This window comes from Aythya marila, assembly GCF_965140915.1.
Source record: "Aythya marila genome assembly, chromosome: 11".
Lineage (NCBI taxonomy): Eukaryota > Metazoa > Chordata > Aves > Anseriformes > Anatidae > Aythya > Aythya marila.
Window position 1 is genome coordinate 14,196,106 of NC_139052.1, and position 22,823 is coordinate 14,218,928.

At 47.9% G+C, this 22,823-nt stretch overlaps 1 protein-coding gene across 3 annotated transcripts in view; it reads left to right on the top strand.

Annotated features, from left to right (window-relative positions):
* Positions 1-22,823, top strand: part of NTRK3 (neurotrophic receptor tyrosine kinase 3) — a gene marked incomplete at its 5' end in the record, with an annotated part of 191,957 nt that overhangs the window by 94,806 nt on the left and 74,328 nt on the right. For all 3 annotated transcript variants that reach the window (XM_082768804.1, XM_082768805.1, XM_082768806.1), the window contains one exon: positions 4,575-4,763. In XM_082768804.1, the coding sequence (XP_082624930.1) occupies positions 4,575-4,763 (189 nt within the window). The remainder of the gene's footprint in view (positions 1-4,574; positions 4,764-22,823) is intronic.

The window sequence follows — 22,823 nt, forward strand, 5'->3', positions numbered from 1 at the left end:
TTTTCTACACCTTCCATCATTTTTGCTGCTTTGGAGAGGTTACTGTGATAGCAAGCTGGAGTTTTTGTTGTTCTTCACCCGTCTGCCTTGGAGCATTCATTATGTTATGGATGTGTGTGATGTGGCCATTATCTTATCTTCTCTAATCTGTGGTTATTTATAAAACATGCTATAATCCTGAGCCTGTGCTTTATCAGAAAGTATAGCTCTTAGTCTTGATAAATAATTTACCGTTATGATATGATCATGCAAACAGGGGGTCCTTAAGCTATTTGTTATTATTTGCTTTATTTTTCTTAAATAACTAGTTGTCCGTATAACACTGTGAATGAGCCAGGAAATTCATGGGCATGGACTAAAACATATAACCTATTTCAGAGAGCTTTCAGATGGGAACAAAACCACCATGCCAAGCTCCAGTTTAGCCACAAGGAAGAGTGATGAGTAGGGAATGAGAGATTTTCTGAATAGCAGAGCTTTCAGGGCAGTCTGGAAGGGTATTTTCTCAGTGTTTGCAGAGATGATTATACCAAGATGGAGATGGAGCAAGGAAAAGAACTGGAGCATTGCTGATTAGGCTGGGGGAGAAAAGAGGGTGGAGGAAAGGCTGGGGTGGATGTTGTCCAAGGCAGATGTGCTCTTGGGAAGAGGAATTGCCTGTGGAGAGGGTGTGTGGAAGGGAAGGGAGAATGGTGAAGTCTTTCATTATGTTTATAGGAACAGCATTTTCAAGCTGCCTCACTCCTCTTTGGGTAACATGAAATTAAATCAGACCTGAAGTTTCCTTCAGGTCTCCCCAGACTTTTCCTGCAGCTCTGTGGCTCCATCTTTGCTGCTGACGTTGCTTCTCTGTCAGGAAAACTGTATGTGGTTAGCATGGAGAGCAGCTAAACTCTGTCCTTAAAGGCTGTGGAGATGCTCCTGGCTGGCAAGATCTCTGCCTGGATGGAAGGGGAGCATCAAAAGCCTTTCAGAATACAGCTATGCTACTTTTGATGCTCAGAACATACAAAAGCTTCTTAAAATACTAACAAATAGACAGTTTTTATAGTCACTATCCACAATATGTTTGTCTGGAGCACAGACTGATTTATCCACCACAAAATCTATTGCATCACTCTTTAGATTTTAAATTTCAGAGGAGCTCCAAAAATATTTCATGGTGTTTTTAGATCATAGGACTATATACAAGGGCTTGCCTCAAGACTACCCTTCACTATTCTGCATTTTTTACTGTACAAAACTGGCTTCATTCCTATGTCCTCTGCCATTCCTCTGTCAAGTGGAAGATAAACCTAAATCTTAAAAACTGTACTCTTTTCTTACTCCATTTTTTTTTCTTTAACCTTACCTGGAAAATCTACTTCTGAGGCCAGTGAGAATTCTTCCAAATAAAGCCATTCATCAGCATTATACATCAGAAACAAAACCTCTTTACCTACTTAGCAGCAAAAATATATATGATATTGCCAAGACAGATTAAAAAAATTGAAGTGCAGGTAGCTGCTTTATTTCCAGGAGTTACAGATAACAGTATATATTTGAGTGCCAGAGCAGTAGTCAAACCTATAAAAGTGATCAGTGACTGCTTGATATCGGTGATGTTTTTAAAGTCTGTCTCAGGCTAGTGCAGCAAACCTGGTGTTCCTCTGAGTCTTAGAGGGGCAAGAAAGTGCCTGTGTGCTTAGAGAGAGCTGGATCTCAGCTGTGACCACCCAAAAGAGATGGGAATGAAAGACTGAATGTGATAAGAAGCCAAGATTGTGTTGTAGGAGTTAATGTTGCACTGATTTCTGCCCCCATGCCCTTCCCATCACCACCCTCATTAAAAATAGGGGAAACTTGGAGAAGTCCTCAGCTCTAGGTTGTGTCTTTAACCCAGTGACATCCTGCTGAGGATATTGGGGAGGAATTGCCCAAATGGTTTGTGCCAGCTCTGTGCCTACTGTGACCAGAAGCGTTTCTGAAATCTTGAAATCTGGAGCATTGCATCCATCATGGTATGTTCCTTAGGACTCAGTATTTTTTCTTCCAAGACCTCCATAGATTATTGCAAGGGCATAACGTGTGTGGTTTCATAGCCGTGTGGTGTCCTGACTGCAACAGCTTGTTTTCCCACTTTTTCCAGCTGAGAGGGTCACGGAGTATCAGAGCTTGGCTCTGAGGCTTTTGAGGATTGGTAGGTCTTGTAGATGTCCAAGCTGGGCACTGCTGATTTTAGTTGAGTCACTTCAGAGTACCTGATATTTGCTAGGGACTAGGAGTGCAAATATGGGGTCTGAAACCAGGGATAAAACATATAGAAAGCCTTCCCCTGAAGAACTGAGCTGCTGGGAGAAAAAAAAATAAAACCAGTCAAAACACCTGCAGAGTATAAAGAGGATCAGACTGGATCTGTTTATTGGCATGAAAGTTGCCATATGAACATCCAGTAGTAGTAGCTGCTGGTGATGCTTAATTTCACAAGTACCTCGGTCATGCCCTACTCCTTACGATCTAGCCATGTCCTAACCTGCACATACCAGAGGGATGCTTCCATCATCTGGGGCTTTTAGTGGTCTTTATGGTCTCTCCTCAAGTCACTGTTACCAGTTCATATCCAGCAGATATTTTTATGAGTTGTTTTTGGGAAGTGCACCTCAAAAAGCAGAGGTGGCCCCTTCCCAGCACAGCCCAGCCGGTGGCGCAGAGCATGCAGAACCAGTCCTTTGGGTCCGCACGCAAAGAATTGATAATGTGAAGGAACGAAACTTCAAATTGCAATTCTTGCCTCTTTGCTTTTTGTGCTTGGAGAAATACAGCCTACGTAGTCCCACCAGAGGCATCTTGCGGCAAGAGCCGAGTTTTGCCTGTGCGTCTCACAGGCTGGAAGTCACGTTGGCCCAGGGCCTAACCTAAAAAAAGCAAGAACCTGCCAGAAGGAATTCACAATAAAGGGAGAGACTTTTTTTTTTTTTTTTTTTTTTTTTTTTTTTTCCTTGCCACTAAAACACCTGTCACAGCTGCCAGGACTCTGCTAATTACACAATAACTTTATTATATCCCACTTGGAAGACCAAACAATACTTGATGCCTCAAAAACGAGCAGCCTTTAGACAAGATTAATGCAGGCAGAATGATTGCGTGGAGCCAGTATTCACCCTGTCCTCCCAGAGACTCCGGAGAGGAAAATGGCTTGAAGACTCCCCTCTTTGTTGCTAGTGCTGCATAATAAACTAATTGTGTAATTGGAAATAGATTGCTGATGGGAGAGTGGTGTTTTCTATAGAACTTAGGTAAAAGGCCTGAATAGGTCTAAAGGCTCAATGCAGCACCTTTGCTTGACCTGCTGGTAGTCCCTAGCAGCTTCCAGGCAAGAGAAAAGGAACATTTCTAGCTGAGTGCTTTTAACCTCCCGTGAATATGTAAGTCTGGTTGCAGCGTGGTCTCTAGTGTCCACTCCTCGGGATCCCATGTTTATGTAGCACCAATAAATGAAGCAGGAATTAAAGGGTTTCATCTCAGGATGAAGGTGTTTTTGTGGAGCTGCTGTGGGCTGGCAGGTCGGGCCCCTGGGATGTGTGAGAATAGAAGGAATTTGGGAATAATATATTAAGGGCTGTTTTCCCCTGAGGTTTTTCCAGCCTTGGCAGCTGATAGCAAAATTAGAAGGCCTAAAAATAAAACAAAGCATATACCTAAAATTCAGGAATAGCTGAATATCATGAAATAGGTCTGTCTGAGAGGCAGGCACTGGCTCTCAGTTATGGAAGCTCTTTCCTTCATGGATTTTACCTTTGGGAACAAGCTTGCCCCTGGCTAGGGCAGGATTAGAGCAGTGATGCTCTTGGGTGCAGGCGCTTCGGTGTGAGGAGCCATGGCTGGGTCGGAAGGTTGGCGGGGATGGAGCAGTCTCTGGTTTGGCCATCTTAGGTTGTTCTGGGTGCATTTGGGCCTACTGCTGTTTTAGGACTTGAAATGAAGAGGGATATGAGGATGTGGAATTGGTGCTATGGGCCTTGCAGACCAGCCTGGGAGGGCAGCATTTGGCTGGGGTGCAGCTCTGGCACTGCTTTCTCCATACTGTGCTTGGGGGTCTCCTCTCTGCTGGTCTTGGAGCCTGTGCCCCTCGAGATGGAGTTCAGCATGGCACAGGGCTCCTTGGATGGGAACCTTCCTCTGTGCTCTTGTGCTGGTGAGAGCCACGAATGGGTGGCAGAGGCTGGGAAGGGTTGGGAGACTCCTGCTACTCCCATCTCAGGGGTTTGACTATTTTGGCTGTTTCCTAGCCTGTCTGTTGGTGCTCAGCCTTTCAGAGCTGGAAAGGGTGAGGGGAGATGCTGATTTTTGTGGCAGAACACAGCACGAGCTGAGCAAGGTCTGCTCAATCTGGTACCCTGTAATCCGCAGAAAAAACTTGGTGTCTTCCTTGTGAGTTGTTCAGAGAAACTGGTCCTGGAAATGGCACCAGGGATGGTAGGGCAGGTTGGTGAGAGTCTGCTGCTGACCCATAGCAGTTTGTACCCATGTGGTCAGTAGGACTTTTAGGTCTCCTTTCCTCTGCCGTGCCTGATGGATGTGTCTGGTGTTTGCAGGTCCCGTGGCAGTGATCAGCGGCGAGGAGGATTCGGCCAGTCCCCTCCACCACATCAACCACGGCATCACGACGCCCTCGTCCCTGGACGCTGGCCCGGACACGGTGGTGATCGGCATGACCCGCATTCCTGTCATCGAGAACCCCCAGTACTTCCGACAAGGTCACAACTGCCACAAGCCAGACACGTGTGAGTGCCCGAGCCGGCTGGAGCCCACGCAAAAGCCAGGGGATGGGTGGGGGGACGGGGGAAGGAGGGCGAGGAGGAAGAGGCTAAGAGGATGAGGAAGGAGAGAAGGATATATTTTTTTGAGGAGAATGGGTCTTGGTATGGTCCAGAAACCAAAGCGAATCTCAGGTCTCAGAAATCACAACATACATGTAGGTTCTTCCCAAGGAGACTTTCCACCCTCACCTTCACCTCCCTTCACCCTCCCTCCGCCACCCACCAGTCACCTTCCCCCCTTTTGCCTGAAAAACGCCATTTGAAGCCGGGCTCTGCCTTGTTGGGTCCAAGGCACGAGCAGGAGCTGCGGGGATGGAGGTGACCCGCTGCCTGGCTGGGGAAAAGAACCTGCCTCCCCTTCCTCCTCCAGCAGCTTCCCAGCCATGGGGCTGCCTCCTTGGCTCCCCGCCGGGCCGAGGACGAGCTCAGGACAAGTGGCCATAGATGGGGCAGGTGCGTGGAGAACAGGAGGCTTAGATGCTGGCTGTCTTGTTTTCATGGGCTTCTCTAAAGCTTTCGCAGCTTCTCGGCGTAAATCTGGGTTGTGAGCTCGGCTCATTAGGATAGCAGGTGGTGGTAAAGTGGTCCTCCGTTTTGTGCTCCTAAATTCTGAGCGTGAAAGAAAAGCAATGGGTAAAAGGATGTTTTGCTGGGAGTTCCCAACTGCTTCTCGTGTGGGCTGGGAGGTGCAGCCCCCCCCCCCGACACGCAGCTCACAGCTGGCAGCTCAGTTTTCCTCTGCTCTTTACCAGCTCTGAGATGCAGGCTGAGCAATGCAGGAGGTCCAGACGATGTTCCTCCCTTGTTATTGCTCATCCCTTTGGCGTTCTTTGGTTTCAGGCAGAACCGGATCTAATAGCAAATAAATAAAAGCTTGCAAAAAAAAAAAAAAAAAAAAAAAAAAAAAAAGGAAGGACTGAAAAAACAAACTTGTCCCATCTCCCGTGGCCCAGCCCAGCAGCAAGGAGTGCCGCACCGAAGTCGCCTCCTGCTCTCTCCCCTTTGCTGACTCACGAGCGCAGGAAGCATAACTCAAGCTCTGGAAGCTGGAGCGCTGGGAGGAGGCCAAGCTCCCAACCTGCAGGAGCTCAGCCAGCATAAAACCCTCTGCTGGCATCACTCCTCCTTCCCGAGGAGAGAGACCCGCAGCTTTCTGCTCTGTGGGGGGGTCCCTGGGGCAGACCCCTCGGGTGCCGTGAGTTATCACAGCTCTTCCATCGCCAGAGCGAAGGGGTGTATCCAATTAACGCGCCCGGCTTTCCCTCTGATTTTCATGTTAATGCACTAAATTTGGTCTGTTTGCAGAGAAGGGGGAGGAGGGCGCTGATTAGGCAGGAGCAGAGAAGCTGAAGGTAGCGCGGTTTTTCTGTGCCGTTAATTATACATTATATATTGCTTATAGCACCTCATCTCAAAATGATTTACAAACCCTGATTGCTTGGGGAGGGAGGGGTTCCCCCCATGTTTTTTTCTTCTCTTTCTGTGCTATCTCTCAGATCACTTTCTGTGCAACCATTTCAGTATGTGAGTGCTGTTGCAAGGGTGCAGCTGCCAAGCTTAAAACCCAGAGGGGACTGAGTTTTGCCCTGAGCATTTGCCCTGTGGGGCTTGTCAGATTGGGATGGGTTGAAGGGGAAGCTGCTTGCAGCAGGATTTGGCCTTGGAGTTTTACAGGGCTGTTTGATTAGGATCTCAAAGTGTGCCTTGAGGGGCACCCAGAGCCTTTTCTCCTGTGGAAGGTGCCACAGGGGGAAAATGCAGCGATAACAATAACTGTGCACACCCTGGAAATCCACGACAAATTGCTCGCTTCTGTGTTCCAGCTTTCCTGGGGCTGTGAGGCAGCGCTGATGGAGCCAAATTCCCCACCCAGGTGCTACATTTGGGTGCTAACAAGAGGCAGATCACAGCTGGATGCTGGCAGGCTGGAAACTCTTGTGTTTTTTTGGAATTTCTTGCCATTCACAATGCAAAAAAGCAGTCTTGGAGACCTCAGGCAGAGTTGAATTTGGTATGTGTTGTATTTTAGTCCCTAAGACTTCACTTGGACAAAACTTCTGACTTTACTGGTGGCTTTGCTTGAGGCTGGAAAGTTTCGTAATTCACCTTTTAAATTAAGTGTGCTTTGGGGAGCTTTAGCTGTAAGGGTTTTGTTTGATCTGATGTGTTCTGCTCAACTTAAACCTGAGCTGGAGAGTATTTGTTGCTCCCATTCTCCCCATGGTTTTCTCGCTGGAGGGTATTTCTTTCCCCCTGTGCAGAACTTGGACACAAACATTTCTTCATTTCTGGTGCCACTTGGAGAGAGGAGAGCTCCTCTGGCCCAGGGAGGGCCTTGGTGTCCAGCTGAGCCCAAACTGATGCAAGGAGTCACCTCCCTCCTGTCACCTGCCAAGCCTCAGCCCATCTGCAAGGCTGCAGCGTCCTCAAGCGAAGGAGCTCCGTGGCACCCAGCCTCTCCTTTGCGCAGAAGTGTTAACAGAGAAAAACATCCTCAGCAAGCAATTTCTTCTTCCATCACTCAGCTTTTCTCCTTCCTTCCTCCTGCAAGTGTCCCTGTGCTCTTGGATGTTGTCTGGGTGGAGGACATGCCGATACCCATTACCGCACTGCAATGAGGAGAGCGAACTCTATATGCTTAATGCAGTATTAATAGTACATTGATGTGATATAGATTTCTGTCACCCTCTATACTAGCAAACATCGCTTATCACGCAGGGATGACGGATGTTTATTCCCAGCCACTTAGCTCTGCATAATGGAATTGCAGCTGAAATATGGCGAGCAGCTCCCTGCCCACAGAGCTGCAGCCCCTCTTGATCCCACTGCGTGAGGCTGTCCCGTGGGCTCCTCACCAGCTAATGTGTCCTCTGGGAGGAGAAGAAGGTGCTGGGAAGAGAAGAAGGGATGAAGGGTGCTGGAGCCACCTCTCACTTTCTGGGCTTCACACAAATTTATGTCTTTCTGATTTAGAGGAGCAGGAGGGATGAGCTGGGCTCAGTGTCCTCCTCCCTTCCAGGCTGAGCCATGGAAGAAGCTACATCATCCCATTTTCTCATGATAAAACATCAACTCTTTGAGAAGATGCTCCCCGATCTTCACACATTAACTCTAAGACATTCTGGGCAGTACTAGGGTTTGCAGCCAGTCCTCATTTCAGCCATCCTCAGCACCACCTGGAAGGTTGGGCAACGAGGACTGACAACGAGGACAGAACAACCACGAAACAGTTGCAGAAGAATAACCTAAAATAGACTTTTCCTCCTGTTCTTTGGCACGTGGAAGAACAACCAAGTGGCACGTCTGCTTGGCAGATGCCGGCAGGAGAAGCGACAGGTTGTGAGGAGTTTGCACCTCTCTACATTTGGAAATAAACAGATAAGAGGAGAAGAACAGGGCCTGTTGTAAGGCAAGCACCATGGACACAACATCTGATGAGGAGATGGAGCTGTGTGGTTCTGCATTCTGTCATGAGGTCAGGGGGTTTGGTAATACAAAATAAGATCCAGTCTACCCACATTTGTGTCCAGAAAATGGCTATTGGTCCTTATGGGCAGGAAATGCCAGCTCAGTACAACAAATAACTCCTGGTCAGTGGAAAAAAAGAAAGGAGCATTGGCCTGAAATAAGTTCATGAGGTGGCCATCAGGCTGTAGGTAGAACATCGTCATAGATGTGCTTCTTGGCAGTAAGCAGGGGCTGTTTAGCTTAGCTTTGTCTCCTGATGTTCAGGATTTGAATTTGCAAAATGGGTAATTATGAGTAGCTGGAGATCTTTGTGGTGAAAGACTGGTAATGTTTCTGAAGAAACATTTGGGAGGCTTGTTTTACTTTAACAGTAGTAATTAATTACTAGCACAGTGCATCAGATGCAGATTTGTTCCTGGATCTGCTCTCTGAAGCCATATTCGAATGCCATGGCACAGTCAAGCTGTTGTTCTGCTCCCTGGTATTTCTTGCCAGACAAACCAGGTCTGGAGAACACCATGCATCAGTGAAAAAAATCCAAATCTCAGTGGAGGAAACAAACCTGGGTGGCAGATCCCTTCCAGATCCCTTTCTACCTCACAGGGATGATGCTCAGCTCCCACTGGCGCTGAGAAGCTCTGCTCCTGGGGCAAGGGGCTTGGTTTTGGGTAGGGGTCATTGGCAGATGCTTCCCCTGCTCTCCTCCTGCAGGGCTGAGTTTCCTTCTGGCGTGGTCTCGGGACGGCGACGCATCCTCCACGCGGGTGGAGCAGCCGTCCTTCCGTAGAGTCCTAATGAGGGTTTTTTTCAACCTCATTTATTACAGGCTGCCCTGACATAATTACATATTTGAAGTTAGTAATTACATGTATTCATGCTAATTAAGTAATTAGATATAATTACACCAACTGTAAATACATGGTAATCGGCTAAAAAGAAGTACTTCAGAAAAAAACAAGGCAAATCACACAATAAAAGCGCCATCAGCACTCTTTCACTCAGTACCCTGTCTTTATCTTGTATTTTCAATGCAGTTTAAAAGGAACATTGTGGTCATTTCAAAAATCATATTTTTTAAACAAATGGATTTCCTTACCTCTGCTTCTAATAGGACTTGGAAACAAAATGGCAAGGACATTTACAACTGTGGCATTTATCTTGCCACGGTTAATTCTTTTTGTTCGCTTAGTGTGTTTTATTCATCCTGGGCATGAGAAGCTGGAAACTCTGCAGCATTTCTATTTTTGGTCAGTTCGTGTTCCCATTTTCATCAAAAACAACAAAATTAAGCTGTATTCTGTTTCTTTTATCTAAAAAAGAAAACCTAAACTACTGGTAGTGGAAAATGGATTTTTTTTTTTTACCCCTAGGAATAAGGGCATTTGTCAAATATTATTCTCATTAAATATAAATGTGGAGCTGAGTGTGAAGTGACAGCATCGCTCTGATGCCCTGTGCCCAGCCTGGAGCCCAAGTACAGGCCTCAGTGCCTCCTTACAGGCCTCTGCTCTTTCTCCAAACTTATCTTCTCCTTTTCTGTCCTCTAAGTCAAAAGCTCTAGGCTCTTCTCCAGCAGGACCCGACGTAGTCTGAGACTCTTCTGCACTGGGGCTCCTCGCTGCTTTATGGCCTTGTCCTTCATCATCCGACTGCCTGAGATACTTCTGGGGAATTTAATCTGAGTGGTTTTAAACTCATTTGTGTGTGCTCTGCTGCTCAGCTCTCCATCTCCTCATTTGGACTAACAAAGTCTGGCTTTCTGGTTCAGGTCTGAGGAAAAGCCCTGACTTCAGCGTTCAGCTACTGGCAGGTGTGTGTGTTGGAGGTCTACACAAAGACCTTCTGCCTCCAAGTTTCCCTTGCTCCTGTTTTATGTTTGCTCTTGATAGAAACTGCTCTGAGCCCCAGGTGCTGACAAGAACATCCTGCAAAGGATTTGGATGTTGAACAGAAACCCCCCACGCTCTGGCTGGCTGCTTCCAGTGCAGATGTTGCAGGCTCCTGAAGAAAAGCATGAGCAACAAAAGCCAACTGCTCCTGTCACCCCTCGGAGAACTGACCTTATCCTGCAGCTGGCATCACCGTCTTGTCCCCTTCACTGGGCTGCAACACCTAACAGGGGCATTCGTGGGACTCGATCCAGCCTGCTCAACTCTCTTCAGCCTGCTCAGCTGCTCTTCCTTCTACTTACCTGTAGCTATTTTATACTCTGCTTCACTTCATCCAACCCTGAAAAAAGAGCAAGTGGAAGAAATATCCCCATTTTCCAGAACACAGAAGCCCAATCTACTTTAGCAGAAGTAGAGAGCTCATCTTACCTATTGCATTTATTCTTTGAATTGTAACCTTATGCTCAAGGAGTCAATCCTCAAACCTTTCTGCCATGAAGATGCCACAGAGATGAGTTTTTCCTGCTGTCTTGGAAAGTCTGGCATTATCCATTTGTATATCTTTAATCTGCTTACCAAAAATGTTTGTGGCAACACCTGCAATCAGTGTGGCTGCCCAGGCTCCAGCCCTGTGCAGGGAGGTGGTGCTGGCAGCAAAGATGTGGTGGTGATGGTACATCAGGCAGGGACTTTCCTGGTGGTGGGGATAAATTAGGAAGAGAAGTCCTTAAATCAAGCAGAGCATGGCTTTGTGCTGCTGATGTTGACCAGCCGCCAGAGAGGCTGTTCTGGTGGAGGAAATACTGCCAGATACAGACATCAAGCAGTGATGCAGGACAGGGGCAGTGTTTTCTGATACACAACCATCTGCTTGCTCCTCTGACCTGAAGGCTTCTCCTTGGGACACTTTAATCCCAATGTCTGTAGGGGCGGCAAGCAGGGTTAGCCCACCTGGGGTGGATTTTGGAAGGGAGCCTGTGATGTGTCAGCTGTCAAGCACTGAACAAGCCAGGTGAGGAGAGGCTCTGAGCTGAATTCTCTTGGGTTTGGAGCAGCTCTAGCACAGCCCTCACTGCCTGGCAGCATTGTCCTAGCATCAGATGGGTGGTCTGTTCCTGTACAGCCAAAGTGATGGGGCTCAAAGTCCCTCAGCCTGGACCATAACTGCCCAAGATGTGCATTATCTCAGGGAGGATGTACACACGTGCTCCTGATGGTCTGTATTACCTCTGTCCCTTGTTCAAGCACTCATTGCTACCAGCACCCTCCTACTGTCCTTGTGGCATCCCTCAGCTCCCATGCACGCGATGGCTGTGTCTTCAGATATCAGTGCTTCTCCATGTCCAGGTGCTCTCGTTGACCCCGCAGTGCTCTTAAACCTGATAGAGATGCCCTTGATAGAGAAAGGGGAGCTCTGTTCATCAGCCACCACTCCTCGTGCCTGGTACTTTGTCCCAGAAAGGCGAGAGAGAGGCACGGTACAGCACGGCAATCTCAGGCAGTGCTGGTGCCAGTGGTAACGATAGAGGTTTCAAGAGTGTTCTCCTAATGGTTCGTTGATGGCGTGAATTATGTTGTGGGTTGATTTAAAATAGCTTGTGAGTGTATGTGCATGTTGGTACAGTTGTGGTACTGATTTCTTTTGGCCATCAGTTAAATGTTTATCTTGCTTTTAATGAGTTTGTTGTGGCTTATAATGCTTGGCTGCTGGGAAAGTTATCTGGAGGCTGGGGCACCTCTGTGCTGGTGGGGCCAGAGGGATGGGTCTGTGGTTTGCTGTGGTCCTGGCAGTGGGGTACCCTGAAAGGCACTGGGAGCAAACAGAATCTGCAGGATCTCATTGTGACTTTTTAATCTAACCAGAGTGGTTTTCAGGTTTATAATCTAGCTCAGAGGTGCATGGGGAAATCATCGTGGTCAGACAGGAGATGTCTTCTGGTTAGAAGACTGAAAGCTCTCATTCTCTGTTCATTGTCCACTTAAATTACATGTCTTGATTAAAGATAGCTGCTAATGTTTAGGAATTGGGGCAGGCTTGCACAAGAGCACACACAGCACTAAAGTTATCAGACAAAAAGTACAGCCCAGGATCCAGCAGGGAAGTTGTGTAGCCATCAGGAGAGGGTAAAAAACAACAAACTTGAGTGCTGATTTTGGGCTAAATGGATCAAAATACTTTGTTCAATTCTGAAAACTGCTGGAAGACCCACATAATAAGATCATCTTCATTTAAGAAAAATGTAGAAATAGTCATTCTTGGTTGTAGGGTGTTTCAGGGGGAGTGGGATGGCTGCCAGCAGGGCTGGTGGCACGGGGGATGCTGACGCTGCATCGAGGTAGCGGTGGCACAAGTGGGTGCTGTTCTCACTTGCACCCTGGTGTGCTCCTGAAGGCCTGACCTTGAGCATCCCTGGTGCACCATGGTTTAGCATAAAGCACTAGCCTTGTTGAATTTGGCATGATTTACCGATGCGAGCCGACCACACTGAGAACTCAGCAAACCCGCTGCCACGTGGAGCTGATGCGAGATTTGTGTGCAAGTGTCTCGAGGTGAAAAGTACACTGAATTCACAGCGTGTAAGGATTGCTCCCGATGCCCTGGCTTGTCTCCCATTAAGGCAGGGTTTATTGCATAATCCATTTTCACATTCCTGCATGCTTGTTCCTAACCAGGCTGCGAGTTACCTAATGCTGAACCCTGTTTTAATATGCTCTTCACGCCCTCTCTCCCTGCCCCTATCTGAACAGATCTGTTTAAGAGACAGAAATAGAGACTCAATGAGAGCATGAAAATGCCTGTATGTACCACATCACCGCTCGGACTGTCCTGCCGTCCGCAGCTAAGCGTAGTCCATACTGGGTGCAGTACCCCAGCCAGCGATGCTCTGCAGCTTGGCGTAGACTTTTCTCCTAGCTTGGGTTTGTGCTGATGGTGCAGCAGTTCTTCAGAGCAGTCATGCATCTGCAGAAATGTCACACCTTCCTTGCAGCCCTACTAACCTATTTTTCACAATGATTTGGAGCGCTGAGCCTAACGGCTAACACGTCTACTTATTTATATATATATTCTATGTGATATATGTTATATAATATATACATTTGGTCTTTTAAAAATATACCACTTTATAGCATTTTGGTACCTGCTCTTATATTGCTAATAGATTTAAAAAACTTTAACATTAACCTTCCCTGTCCTACCACTATATCTCCTTTTTCCCCTTTGACAAAAAAAAAGGGATTTATTTTACTCGTTTCCCTAAAAGCATCTCTTAAATTCAGGATGAACAGTCTCCCTGACTCCTGTAAGTGTGACTAGGAGAGAAGGCAGCTACGTCTCCTAAGTTTATATGGCAAATTTGCAATTAGAAGAAAACACTGGAACAAAATGACTTCAGCCCTGGTCTCCCTTCCCCCAGCCCTCCACCTCCCTTTTGTAGGATTAAGCTGAGCTAATCCTCAGATAAGCAAGATCTTTGGGAACGCAAAGAAGCGAAGTAAAACCAAGGGAGAAGAAAGAAAAATCCTTCACACTCACCACTAATAAGGAAATTACTGGCGTCCTACATTATGAATTGGATGAATTTTTAATGGTTAGAAATGCAGCTGATTTATAATGCATCCATCCTGGACTGCGGGGCCTGTCGCCAGCTAATAAATAAATGACAGGGCCTTTGTATTAAAAGTATCAGTCATTTTACATCTCTGCACTGTAATTGATGTGGAACGTTGAGCAGGGGGAAACGATGGCCACCATGTGGGTGACAAAGCAAAGGACCTGATGTCTCAAAACATACCTGAGGTCTCGATGCAGCAGAAGGCTGCAGCCCACTCTCCAAGCCTTCCCTTGGACCAGCCACAGCTTCTGCTCCACCCCATTGCTCGCAATCCAAAGCCAGAAAGACATAAAGAGCTTGGCAGAGGGCTCCACAATTTTGAAATTGTCATTTTAAGCCTAATTCTGGGCTGTGTTTAGTGTGCCGTTCTCTAGAACAAATTTGCCCCCGGGCAGCATGAGAAGCTCCATTTGAGGCAGCTCCCCAAGGCTCCCTTTCTGCGTTGGAGGGAGATGGGATGCTTGGTGCCCTGTGTTCAGCACTTTGCTTGGGATGAGGGCTGTGGCACCGTCTGCTCTCTCGGTGCTACTAGCTACCCACACAGCGCAGAGACAGAGAGCAGCGTGAGACCATACGAATCCCACCACAAACGTTCACAGTGAGGGCAGTGTTAAAAATAAATCCTGGGCACATTCCAGAGGTGGGGTGGGACCGTCCTGTTCTCGTGCCAGATCCCAGCAGAGCCCAGATGTCAGGGGAACCTCACCGAGAGCAGAGCAGGGAGCTGAGCGTTTGGGAAGTGGGGTATATTTGAGAGGTGGGGTATATTTTCCCCTGTTCTTAAAGGAGAGAAGGAACCTGGCATCCTGCTCTTCCACTGCTTCCTGGAAAGATACATTTCTCCTTACAGCCCAACAAGGGGCTGCCAAGAATCTTCATCTACATTTTATGGGTGAGGAAAAGCAGCTGGGAAGATGTTGATTTGCTCAAGGTCATGCTGGGTTGCTGACAGCCAGCAGCCAGCCCCACGTTCAGCCTGCTGGACCACGGCGTGTGTTTGAGACACCACCTGACGTCCTTTCACAGCCAGGCTGGTGCCAAGTGCAGTCAGGAGTTTAGACGGACAAAATAGTTCTAGGAGCTGTACATAGCAAGTCAACAAAATGTGGATTCTGAACTTTTCCTTCTCCTTTCCAGGTAGATAATCTCTTTCCGCTTTCATGGGGGGCACGCAACAGCCTAACAAGTTTTGCTTTCTCTGCCAACTAATTCTGAAAAGATCTTCCCTAGGAGACCTCCTAGGAGCTGTGCTGACCTCATTCCACCTAGGCATTGCCTCCTGGCCTGCTTGGTCAGAGTTTTGCTGGGCTGGGAACAAAAACAGTTATTTTTTACCTTGGCTTTAGTTTCTGGCTGATGAAGCTGAGCAGGGAGCCTGGGATACAAGCCTTGCTGCCCGAGGACAGCATCGCTCTCCAAGATACAGACTTTCATCTTGACCTGGAGGAAGGAAGTGCTTATTGGCTTATTTATTACATTTCCCCATAGTAGCGTAAATATTATATCCATGATAGATATGGATCTTATGAATAATATAGAGATTTGGACTAAGTAATTGCCGTGCTTTTTAATACTAAAGATACTCGGCATCAAGTACTATTAATGATCTGTCTTGACATGGTCTCTGCAGAGGATGATTGCAAACCCCAGTTCCGTGAGAATTTGAGAAACTGGGGGAGAAATCCTAATGTGTTCATCCCCTCTGTTTCCTTTGGGACATTCCGGAAAGAGTATCCTGTCTGTCAGTTTATTTTTTTTCCTCAACTCTCCCTAGACCCTCCAAGGATGGGAAGGCTGAGTGAGTTCTGGGAAAACAAATCCCTTTCGCAGGCAGGCTGTGTTGGGCTGTCAGAGGAGATGACTTCAGGAAGAAATGTAATACAAGGATCGTAGTAGCTCCTTGTGGTCACTGGATATTTCTGGAGGAATAAAATGATTAGTTACGATGATATGTCTGAATTCGGGTGGACGTAATGATATTCTCTGTCTCTCCCCATGAAAGCCTGGTCTCTTTTCTATAGCTTTATTCTGAAGCTCTTCTTTCCACCTGCTCTCTGAAACCCTTGCTCAGCCCTGCTGCTGTGTACTATTAAACAGGTGGCTGCATTATTATGAAAAACCCTTTCTGAAGTCCACTCATTAATGCTTTGGAACCTTTGGGGATTAATTTAAGACGTTAATAAGTATTAACACCTAATACTTCTTTGTAGCTACATCACTGCTGGGGGCACAATAGCGTGACAGCAATTGCGGGCTGTGCTGTGGCTCATTTTGAGCATCACATCACCATTTGCAGGGACAAGTAGCCTGGCTGGCTGCTCCCTCCTGCTCCTGAGCTGCTGTTCCCTGCAGATGTGCTGGGTGCTGGTGCTATGGCTGCAGAGCTGGAAGGCCTCTTTGAATTAATGGAGCTGTCTGAGAAGGTTATGAATGCCTTTTCAATTTCTTTTTGCCCACCCACCAAACATAGCATCTCAAGCCTTGAATCAGGTTGTTAAGCTTTTTCGTTCCTCTCAAGCCAAATTTCTCTCTAAAGTCATATTGTTTCCTTCTTACACTATCGCCCTTTAAACAACAAGGGGGACAGAGGAGACTTGAGGTCTCTCTACCTGCCCAGTGGCCCATGTTCTCACCTTGTCATTCCTGGGGAATAGGAGAAGTCTTGCTGACCTCTGTGGGCTGTGTTGAGCAGGTAGTGCGGGCTCAGGTGTTGCTTTGACGAAGGAATGGTAGCTCATTAACACTCTGTGCCCTGCAGATAACTTTTATTGATCAACAGCTTCTTAATCAAAAACTCTATCACAGTTTACTTCGATCATTCTTTCCCATCTCGTCATCTCTGGAGAACCAGGCTGACTGAAGTTAATGTGCTCGTTACGCAGTGGGGAAACCACTGCCACAAACTGGTATGTAAATCTCGGGTTTTAGGAAGCTTTGTGTCCTCCCTCCTGCACTTAGCAGGGTGACTATGAGTGCATATTCCTCCACTCAGTGGGGAGGAACAGGTGCTGGGAGAATTTTGCTGAGCTGGGTTTGGACCTGCCTGGGTGGCAGTGCTTACCTCCCAGATTGTGTGGAGCCCAGACCCCACATCTAGATCTTCTCAGTCCCAGAGTAGCAGTGAATACCACTGCTGCTACACCCACTTATCCCACTCTGTCGAAGCAGCTTTATGGATTGGCCTCTGTTGGCGATGGCTTGGGGGATAAGTGTTTTCCTACGGGAGACTGAGAGCTCAGGACAGCACATTTTGAGACACGTAAACTGGGCAGGGGAGGCAGGAGGGGAGTTGGGTGCCAAGCCACGATGGCAAAGTCTGTGTAGCTGGACCATGCCTTCAGTTTTTATTTTCTGATGATCCGTGTGTAATTTATATATAGAAGCAGAAGTGGTGACCTAAAGCAAATGTAGGACGCTAAGTCCCTTATCGGAACAGACCTCAGCACTCCTGAAATCAGCACCTGGAGTATGTTGCTGCTGGCTGTTTTGTTGACAGAGTGGGGGCCATGGCTGGAAAGCTGCTCTGGGAATAGGGGCTTTGCTCTTTTGGAAAGTCAGCTCTGTGGGGAAGGGAAGCAAGGGAGCTGTGCAGGAGGTGGCAAAACTCTTTGCCAGCATTTGCCGTGCTTCTAATGGCAAGCTCTGAGAAGTGGCAACCCAGCCTGAGCAAGGTGCACAGGGAGGTTTAGTGAGGGAAGCCTTGAGACATGCGTGCTGCTTGTTCCTGCCCCTCCAAACTTATGTTCTGGTTTTGTTTGATGTCCTGATATTATTCATTTTCCTTTTGTCTTTTAATATTTGCAGCATAAAAACATTCTCCTTGATCCTATGCGCTATCACAGCTACGCATTCTGTGCTGGTTATGGTGTTGCAATGACCTAATTTGATTGTGGAGGGTCGTGTCCTGTATAATGTTGTCTCGTTTTCTCAGTAGTCAATACAAACTCAATCTTGTTTTCTTTGAAAAGAAAGGAAATGGGGGCAGGAGCTGAGCATCCCCAGCCTAGCGTATACCTGCAGCCCTCCTCTTGTTGCCTGGCTGTGAGACGGCGATGGCACATGTAGTTCAGCCTGAATGGGACCTGCAGGCTTTTTTTTTTTTTTTTCTTTTTTTTTTTTTCTTTTTTTTTTCCCTGCCAGTACTGAAGGGGAGAAAGGATGGAAGCTCCAGCAGGCAAAGGCCCCCATTTATAGATGCTGGCACCTCTGATATGCCTCGAGGAGTCATTATCCTAGCAGGCTGGACTCTCTCTTGATGGAGTTTATCTCCGGAGGGGAGGGTTAGCTGTGTCTCCCCGTGGGACCCGGGTGAGTGTTTAGCTTTCTCATTTCACCTCCAATTAGCTGCTCAGTCCTTTGTACCTCTGTGTTCCACCTGCATGTGCCGCGCCTGCCTCCAAGACCTTTCACCTCTGTCATTTACGAGTAGCTCAGAGGGGAAAAAGGAGGGTCTGCTCTCAATTTGTGGTTCATTTGCATGCAAAAGAAGCGTGTCATTTCTGAAGTGGTGGCAGCAGCCTGGCTCTCCTGGCCCTGCTGGACTCCTCCAGGGTGGCTGTGACAGCTCCATCAGGGCTGGGGCTGAGTGAGCAGTGTCAGGGCTTGCTCAGGAACTGGCAGTATTGTGGTGTTTTTGCAGGGCACTTTCAGGAGAAGTTGGTTTTGCAGCAGTTCATAAAGGAAGTGTCAGTCCAGTGTTTGATCTGTAGGGAAAAAAAAAAAAAAGAGGAAGAGAAATACCTACTTTCACAAAATGGAAATTGCAGCAAGTACTTTGCTCTTGGCTTGTGGACCACCTCTGCCAGCTGGGAGTGCTGGTGTGGCAGCTATTTTTTGTGGGTTTTGGATTTTCTTCCTTAGTTCTCAGGATAGTCTTCATTTGCATCCCTGCCTCTTCCTGTCCAGTTGGGCATTCACTGGGCTTTCAATTAAAAAGAGATTCACTGTAGTGACAGAGCAGGAGTCAGAGAGGCTTTGGCAGGCAAAACGGACTGTGATTTTGCAGCTTAAGATACAAGTGGAGTTGAACACTTGAGTCAACAGTTCTGTGCTCCTGGTGTGCCACCAAGCAGGCTCCCTTGGCTTGGGCCAAGGATTTAATGGTGGGAGGAGGTGAGGCTGCACAGAAGCAGAAGCACGGCAGTGACCTGTTTGGCTGGGGAAGGACCGTGAAACCTGTACTGTGCGCTCGAGGGTAGGGAGATGGGAACAGTCTGGGCACTGGCCACTCACATCATCCTCCTTGGCAGGATACCAGCTTTCCATGGACCAAGCATCTGGCAAAAGTTAATCAATGCCCATGATTTGTTTGCACTTCTGAAATATTTAATCAACGAATCAAACACGAAGTCTCTTTAAGAAGAGACTGGCACGCGGCAGCTGGCTGAGCGTTGCAATCAATGTATCCGCTGCGGAATGCTTCCTGGAGAAATATTACATCCTCTCTCATTTACTTGATGATCTTTAGGGTGAATCAATCAAAAGATGCTGCGCACAAATAGTTCAGCCTGCGATCCTGTGGGTGTCCATTAGAGAGGCATTTGCTCCATGTTAATGGACCCGCTGATTAACAAACAAACCATTGCTTTTTAAATAGTAAGCTGTTACCTGATGGCAATGGTTAGCACGGGTGTTCTGCTGCTCCACCTCTCCTACATGTAACTCACACTCTGTGCCAGCACCGGGAACTGCTGCAACAAAACCCAGGTCTGCACGACCAGGGAAAAAAACATTCCCATCTCCCAGGAGCAGGTATCAGAGGTGGATCTTCTCAGAGGGGTGGAAAGGACTGAGATGTTCCTTGGGCTCAGTGTGGGAATTCATCGCTGTGTCGTGGGCTCTGCATACACCAGCCTCGGCATCTGAAGGTCTCACTCCGACATCCCCAACAGGTCAGCAGATCCTGAGGGATCAGGCTTGGGTTTTCACCAGGCTGAGGCCCTGAAAGTTTTTATTTGTGTCTGTAAAGCCTCCAGCCTGTTGGAGCAATTGTACATACATTTCTTTTCCTTATGATGTAGACGTTTTCCAAGTCTCCACTTTCTCTGGGTGATAAATTTCCCATGTTGTAGCATTAGTTCTTGCTGTTCTGATGTTAGCGTGGCACATGAAAACTCAGCACGAGGACTGGCATTTTAAGCATTGGAAGATCAGGATGGTCTCCATTGCTCAGATGTCTTTATCCATTGGAAAGCCATGGCCATTACAGAGAAGCGATCATGCTGCAGGGCAGACTGGCACAAAAGGACACGGGTGGTCACTGTGGCTTGTGCTTAGCCTTGTGCTGGTATTTGCCAGCAGCTGCTCTTCTTCTGCAAAGTGTGTTTGAAACCTCAGTGCTCAGCCAGAGGCAGCAGGGGCATCTGCTCCCCCAGCCTGGCGGTGCAAAGGAGCTGTTGGTAGATCTGGCAGGGCATGCATTGCTTCAGCCCTTTGGTACAGAGGGGACTGGTCCCCTGTGGCTCTTGCTTAGCTCGGTCCCTTTATTGCTACGAGCCAACTCACCTAGAGCCGTCCTTCCCACAGCTGGTGGGAGTCAAGGCGAGGAGGCAGTTAGTGGATTAGGGCAGCAGAGTGAAAACCATTTGGCGTTTCTATCCTGATTCTTCTGGGTGCCTTTAATTAGCACGATTGCTCAGCACACAATTTTGCCATGTTCTTTAGCTCCCCTGGTTAGAATAATTATTCCCCCAGCTCCTTTTGTTCCGATTCCTGATCGCTTACAAAGTCTCCCGTTAAAAGCCATTAAACCCGTAATGTAAAGTGAGAGTAAATGCTCGGCAGCGCTGTGCTCTCAGCCCCACACGTGCGTGCTCGCAGCTCCGTGTTCCTCCACTCCCTGCCACGTGCTCCACGTACACGCTACCCACGTGCCAGCCCACGCCTCGAGCACACGGCAGCTCCTGTTTCCTTCTGGCACTTTCTGGCAGCTCTGGCTTTGAGGAGGACGTGTCCTGCAGGGATAACAGGCAGGACTTCTGCCTTCTGCACAACGGATAGTGGAGAAGAAGAAAGATCTTGGTTTTTAAGTACAGCTGTTTCCCTTTTTCTCAAGCATGCAGTCCTCTGGTGGAAGGAAAATGAGGTTTGGGCAGTTAAATTCCCAGAGTTTTCCACATTGCAGTGCCTCCCCGTCTGCAGGTCTGAGAGCTCAGCCCCTTCTCTGTCCCTCGTCCGTGCTGAGATGTGATCGGCATGTACCGTGTTACAAGTGGGACAGACACAAAGGCTCACATGGAGTGATATGGTGTGAAATGAGATTGGGCTGCAGTGCTCTAAATGCCTTGTACGTTTAGGTGACTCAATGAGAGAGACTTAGTTTCAGTCCCAAAATGAAACTGGGTCAAAGACTGGTCTTGGAGTCAGGTAGTTTATTAAGCTTGGAGCTGACTGCCAGAGCAAAAAATTCACTGCTAGGCTGCTTGCTGGAAAAATCTTACAAGAAAGAAACCCTGGTCTTTCTCCCTCTGAATGGAAATGTCTCTTTTGCAGACGCTGTGTATTTGGGGTTTGGCCTTCATTTGCTGCCCTGCAGTGATGTACAGGACCTTCCTGCTCTGCACAGCTCCTTGTCTGCTGCAGGGGGGAGTGAGGGTCTTCTGGCACAGCAGCCACCAGGAGCTCCCCTGGGTGGGCAGTTTGGGGGCTCCCCACCCACCTCATCTCATTGCTGGCAGCAATGAAAAGGGTCTTTTTTTTTTTTTTTTTTTTTTTTTTTTTTTCAGACCTTTTCTTGCAAAATATGCTGAGTTCTGTGTGTGTTTTGTGGGAGTGGTGCCTTTTCTCCTCTCCTGCAGAATGAAGTCCACCACAAATATCAGCCACTTTTTCAGTTGGTGCTACCAAAATTGTTCCCTAGGAGCAGCACAATCCTAGCACCAGCCTTGTTCCTCTGCTTGCTGTCCTCTTCATCTGGTGAAAGCTCAGTCCTGGGACTGCCCTGGGCTTCATGTTTGAGAGCTTTCCATGTGTTGGCAGGTACCAAAACCTGGTCTCGAAGGAAACTATGGAGTCAGGATCTCCCCTCTCAAAAGCTTAATAACACTCTTCTAAGATATATTGGTGCAACTTGTTTTAAGAACCATCTAGTGGGGCAATTATGAAGGAAAGAAGAGTTGTGGTGGTAGCACTCATTTCCAGAACAATCAGCAGAGTAGGAGATCCAGAGAAACATAGATGAAGGACTACAATATCAGACAACCCTGAATCCAAACAGCTGAAAAAATCAACAAAACCTCATTCCTCGAGGCTCCCTGCTGCACTCACAGTGTTTTTTTTCCCTCAGCTCATCCTCTTCCATTTACAACTCCTCTGTAGCGCTCTGTGCCTCCTTGCCTGCTGAGAGCTCGAGCGCTCCTCAGTTTCCATCCCTGATTTGCAAACTCTATTAAATCTTCTTTCCCGAAGGAAGCTTCTCCTGACACGTCAGGCTCTTGGGCTTGTACTGCTCCTGGGCTTCCTGGAAGGCAGCTCTGGCCTTTCCAGATGAAGTCAGGTATTGCTGGAGCAGATGGCAGACTAAAGAGACCTGAGCAAGCGAGAATTTATTCTGGCCCTTGATCAGCTCCTCTGCCAGCCTCATCTTCACCGAGGAGCAGGAGAGCATTGTCGGAACCGTCTGGTCCCAGCTGCAGCCTGCAGAGCTCTGTGCTTTCCTACCCACCGTATGCATCTCCTTTGGTGTCTGCGCTCACGTCCTGACCATCTGGCTTTTCCAAGCTCTCCTATCCCCTTCCAGGCACCAGGTCTCTTGGACAGGATGGGACGCAGGAGCTGGGGCTGTTCCCTGCGCAGTGCTCACACCCTGGCATCGATTCCCCTGGGGACCTCGGACACACTTCATTCCCATCCCGTGCCACACTTCTGCCATCTGCGTAATGAATACAACAGCTCCTGTCTCCCAAGGGAACGAGCAAGGCGTAACAAATTAATGTTTATGAAGCTCTCCCCGGCTGAAAAGAAGTTTGTAACGAGGCTGTTGCTGCTCTAACTTAGGGGCTTCCTTTGCGGGTTGGCTCTTTGATGTGGCGATCTGCGGTACCGGTGGATCGGCT